Source organism: Pogoniulus pusillus, chromosome Z, assembly GCF_015220805.1.
Source record: "Pogoniulus pusillus isolate bPogPus1 chromosome Z, bPogPus1.pri, whole genome shotgun sequence".
NCBI classification, from domain to species: domain Eukaryota; kingdom Metazoa; phylum Chordata; class Aves; order Piciformes; family Lybiidae; genus Pogoniulus; species Pogoniulus pusillus.
Window position 1 is genome coordinate 25,273,076 of NC_087309.1, and position 5,687 is coordinate 25,278,762.

General features: G+C 48.4%; 1 protein-coding gene across 1 annotated transcript; it reads left to right on the forward strand.

Moving 5' to 3' along the window:
- The first annotated feature begins 355 nt into the window (after positions 1 to 355).
- LOC135192921 (uncharacterized) lies at positions 356 to 4,766 on the forward strand. The gene is made up of 2 exons (XM_064176314.1): positions 356 to 755; positions 3,289 to 4,766. Exons 1-2 carry the CDS (start codon positions 356 to 358, stop codon positions 4,764 to 4,766), a joined length of 1,878 nt encoding a protein of 625 aa, XP_064032384.1.
- The last annotated feature ends 921 nt before the right edge of the window (positions 4,767 to 5,687 follow it).

The following is a 5,687-nucleotide window of genomic DNA, read 5'->3' on the forward strand; positions in this document are numbered from 1 at the left end:
AGGTCTGGAAGAAGATAGGAGATGACTCATGGGGCACTCTGACCATTGGAAGTAAAGAGGTGAGAGAGCTTGCTCTGATTTGGAAAACTGTTCAGACAATGCTGGAGGAGGATAAGAGGGAGGCGAAGGTGCACTCCACTGTTGAAGATACTTTTGAAAATCTGAGCATTACACCACTGGAGGGACCAAAAAGTATACTCAATATCAAAGCCTGAAAGGGAGTTTTTCAGGGGCAATTGTAATCTGTAGCCAAGGAAGTGGGTTTCTCCATCCCTTTTGGCATTCCTGCCCCCCGTACTCTAATAGTTCAGAAGACAAGAAAATGAACCTTAAAACAGGTGGTTCTGCTAAGCCAATGGAAGTCGATGGGGCCAGTACACCACTGTCAGGGTCACTACACCCCGCTCCTGTCTCCATGGAATTGCTAGAGGCACTGCGCAGGCAGGATGAGCAAATGCAATTGTTGCTAGATCAAATGGAAAGGTTGGACAAGGATTCCTCCAAGTGGGCAGTCGAGGAAATGTGCAAAAGGGCCCACCAGACCATAAGGGAAGGGCTGCAAAATGTTGAACGACATATTTTCAGACCTGTTGATATTGGTCCGTCTCCCTTCCAAGACAAAGCTCCTGCTCCTGCAGCAGAAGACTTTGGGGAGAAGGAGAGAAGGCAGAAAGCCTGGGTGAGACAGTGCCTGGGGTCAGGAGAAATGAGTCTGAGAGAGGCTGATCACAATCTACAATCAAAATTTGGTTCAGGTATCCTGGAAGAAGATCACAACACATGGCATGAGTTGAAAGCTTTACAACAATTAAGAGGCCCCACAGACCCTGCAACATCATGGTTCTTCCTCTGGCCAAAGAGAAGGGATGACAAGAGGGTCTCGAAAGATGATCCATTGTGATTCCCTGAACAAAGACTTGGGGATGATGGGGGTGATCTCCCAAGGGATCCAGACCTTGATATGGGCCAGTGGTGGAAAGGAATAATACAAAATGCAGTTATTGAAGGAGAGATGCTACCAGGAAGTTTCACTGCTCTTCCAGTCATCATTCAAGGAGATCAGTGAATATGGGCTCCCCTGGACTGGAAAGTCATTTCCAGCATCCCAAAATCAGTGATGAACTGTGGTCATGAGAAGAAGCACGTTTTATCATTGCTTCATTGCTGACATCCTTTTTCAAGAGCCAGACTCTGCTGCCCATTGATATCAGGGCCTTGATGGAGCTGATCCTAACCCAGTCAGCCTTCCTGATTTTTAAAAACATCTGGCCAGAGAAATGCGAGGGGGCCACGATGAACAATCTAAACAATGCCACAGATGACTCCTTGTGATTTGCCACACTTGATCAGTTAATGGAGACTGGACAATGTAAGGATGGAGCAGGACAAGCTGCAATGCCTCCTCAAATTATCCAACAAACTCAAGCACTGGCCCTGGCAATATTCAGAGAAGTACCACAAATGGGAAAACTTGCCTATCCCTATGCCCACTTAAGGCAAGGAGAAGACAAATCATACTCCAGATTTGTCAATCAATTATGGGAGTGTGAGAGTCTGATCCTCTCTCTTGTTAATCAACAAAGATAAAGATTGCATTGTCCCTCCTTAATCTTGTTACTTCTGGGACTCAGACTCGGTGCTTGGCCCAAAAGCTCAGAGATGCAAATCAACAGACAATACCTTTGAAACTCCTAGACCTCACCCTGGCTGGACTGCCCAGGAAGCCTCCATTTTATCTCAGCTGCCCCCAAGGGCTGTGTATGCAGGGTGTGGACAGGTGTAGCTGAGAGAGGGCGGAGGCCCTCCCCCCGGCGACGCCGGGCCCCTGCAAATGTGTGAGAATGCACAGGAAGATGCCCTGGGGGGGCTGCAGCTGGACACTGAGCAGAAATCTGTATAAAAAGGCAGGAGAAAGGCCTGCCAAAGAGTGGCATCCCCACCAGACCAAGGGTGGTATCCCCACCAGTGGTATTCCCACCGCACCACCAGTGGCATCACCAGCAGGCAGAGAGTGGCACCTCCACCGGACCACCGGACCACCGAGGGCAGACCATCACCAGACCACCAGAGCTGCACACCGCCTGGAGAACCTCTGACAAACTCCGCAGAAGATCATCCCTGGGCCACTCACCCGTCTCTCTCTCACTCCTTCATCTGCGACTGAGGGTAATATGCTCACAGCCTTTTCCCCTTCCCTGCTCCTTCTTTCCTTCTCCATTGATCTCTTTATCTTTCTCTCTCCCCCTTCTCCCCTCTCTCCCTCTGTTCTGATCTTTCTCTCTCCCCCTTCTCCCCTCTCTCCCTCAGTTTTGCCCAACCTTATCCTTTAATAAACAGTTTCATGGTGATATATGGTCTCGTTTGCACCTTAATTTCACAACACAGAATCCATAAGAACTGGTCTAGCTCCTCTGGACAGAGATACTGTTAATCTCTGCTCCTCCGGACCTTGACAGTTTTTGGCGTCACGGACAGGATTCTGTGTAGTGAAAGTATCATCAGGAAACTGTTGCATTTCTGAGAACCCCAAAGTGTGCACGAGTGTGTCTGAGATGTGCTCTGAGAGCAAAGTGAATGCTTGTGGAGCAGAGTGTGGGGATTCTTCAAATGCCTAAATGTGTCTGCGTTCCCGGGAAAGAATATTTTAGGGTACAAGTGTTGATTTTATAGTGTGACCTTCCCGAGAATTCTTAGTACCCTGTGGTAAATAGGAAATATTGTGTAAAGTGTGTCCTCTTGGGGAGAGCTACCTCCACAAGAAGTCTAGTAAAATTGAGAATATTGTTAAAGTGTGTCCCCTTGGGGAAAGGTTCACAAGAAGTCTAGGAAACTTGTGAATATTGTGTAAAGTGTGTCCTGGGGGAAAGAATTTCCCCTGAGAAGTCTCTCTGTTGGCAAAGTGTGTCCTCTCGGGGTGACTGTGGCTGTCCTCTCCGAGAAGCTAGATCTCTGCGTTCCCGGGAAAGAATATTTTAGGGTACAAGTGTTGATTTTATAGTGTGGCCTTCCCGAGAATTCTTAGTACCCTGCGGTAAATAGGATTGTGTAAAGTGTGTCCTGGGGGAAAGAATTTCCCCCCCGAGAAGTCTAGTGAACCCAAACGGAACAGTTTCTCTGTTGGTAAAGTGTGTCCTCTCGGGGTGACTGTGGCTGTCCTCTCCGAGAAGCTAGATCTTGGTGTGATCTCCCTGGAGGAATTTATTGTGTGTGTGAGCTTTCTTTGAGCGGTTTTTGTAGGGAAGATTTTGAGGTATAAGGTCTTTGTGTTGTTGTGACCTCCCCGTGGAGCTCTTACCTTAAAGGCAATGGCCACGGTGGAGAGGCTTTTCTGTCTGTTGGAAGCTCACGGTGCCCGCCCGTCCGTGGAAGGGCTGGGCTGGGCCCGTGAGAACTGGAGTAACTGTCAGAGTGTGGCGGATCGGATTGTGGCCCTGCAGAAGGAGGCACGGGCCAAGTCGGGAAAGGGCAAAGCCTTCATCTGTGCAGTTTTGGGTGCGTGTTTGGCCACTTCAATAGATGAAAAGCAAAGCCAAAACGGACGAGAGAATAAAATCATTTCCTCCTTGCAGGATCTGGTAGATTCCCTGCAAGGGCATATTGTAACTTTAAAAGACGAAGTGGCAGATCTTAAGGATAGATTAAAAACAGAACAGAAGTGGCAAAAGTGGTTTTTGAAGGAGGAAGAGTTAAAGCAGACAGAGCCTGCCTCCATATACCCCCAGGCAAAGCTGGCAGCAGCAGAGGAAGCTGCTGCTCACATGCGTCCTCTCATTAAAACTGAAATGCTGTATGAGGATGAGGATGGCACCCCTGCCATCACAACGAAAGAGATACCCTTTTCTTCCACTGAGCTGGCCAAACTGCGTAAAGAGTTTACACGTTCGGCTGGAGAGTCTGAGGTGGAATATGTATGGCATGTCTCTAGAACTGGAGGTGATCAAATTAGGTTGACAGAGGCTGAAGCTACAGGCTATTGGGGTGCTAACGTGTTCCTAACTACGGGAAATAGGAGTGGTCCCTGGAGCCTTACTCAGCGAGCAGCTTTCTGGGCTGGGGGCTTTGATTCAAAGGAGAGAGGAGAGCCTCTAGTTCTGAGGGGAGGCATGAATCAGATCATGGAAAATGTGCAGAAGGCAGCTTGTTTGCAAATGGTCTATGATCGAGAACTGAAACATCATTTTGAATCGCCCCTTTCTCTCTTGGTGGACCCGAAGCGAATGACCCCTCTGGTGAGGGGACTTCCTGACTCCCTTAAGATGAAAGGCATTCAGCTTCAAAAGGAGATAGCTGACACCCCACTTACCTCCCGGATACAAGCTACTCTGAGGGAGCACTTAACACCCGGGAGGAACCAGCCGGATTGCAGACAATGGACGTGGGAGGAGGTGGCTAGAGAGCTATTAGATTATGCCAGACAGTATGGGGTGCCTGAGGAAGTTCATAAGCCTGAGCCTAGAGGCTTGAGGCATGTGAAAATTAATCACCCACTGCCAAGTGCAGACCCCCGGAGCCAGATGCTTCGAATCCCCAAACGACACTCGACTGGGGGAAGAGAGCACCTGAACACTAGACAGTATTGGTGGGGGCTTGGCCGAAAGAAAGGTATCCCAAAAGAAGTGATTGATGGGTTATCTTCAGTGCACTTGGAAATCGTTGTAAAAAACTGGCCAGAGTCTAGCCAGAAACTCGAACCCACTGCACCCCCCTTGATAGACTTATCTGATGTGGGGAAAGGCGTGCCCCCTTCTCAGCCTCAGAGGAGCTGAGAGCTTCACCCCTCTGTGGTGAGTGGGGGAGGTGAAGCCTAGAGATCTGTGAGCTCATCAATCAATTGCAAATTGTACAGGGTTTGGGAGGTGGATTTGGTTTGTGCCTAGCTTGGCTTCAAGCTGAAACAATCAAAGGCACTTACCGGCCCATTCAAAGCAATTAGCTTCACCTGGGCAGGCTCAGGGAGCCTCTCTCTGGGTGGGGGTGCTTTGCCCTGATACCTTATCAGTATCTGAGGGAGTTGACTAAAGATTCCTTGAGATATTGTCAGAAGGATTTGTTTTGTTGCCATACTAATGACTTCTCAAGTTTTGCAGGCTACAAGTTCTCCCCGCAGCATCACTACAACAGAGGACTGCCGACTGCCCTTTCCTCACAGTCTGGCAGTTTCATCAGACCCACAGGGAAGCTTTACCTAAGCTTCAATGGACTCCCACCTGAAGGACTGACGGAGTGGGGGGATATGGAATTAATGTATTCTGTTCTGTTTTGTTAAATGACACAGCATTATTCTTTTGCCTGATACACGGGGAAGGTTTACACGAGCTTCAATGGACTCCCACCTGAAGGATTGACGGGGTGGGGGGATATGGAATTAATGTATTCTGTCCTGGTTTGTTAAGCAATTCAGCATTGTTCTTTTGTCTAAAATATGTCTTTGGTGTATTGTCTTAGTGAGAAATCATTTGGGCGCTTGGTATTGTAGTATGAAGGGTCATGCACATCCTGAGGGGAGATGGAATAATGTCCTTTTCCCTAACACATTGGCAGGGACAAATTCTATAAAAAGGTTACCACCTAATTGGACTGGGGTATGCTATATTGGACTGATTCACCCACTGTTTTTCTTACTCCCAGGTGGAGAAGGAAAGGGTCTGGGAATCAAAGTATATGATAATTTGGGAAGAAAGAGAAGG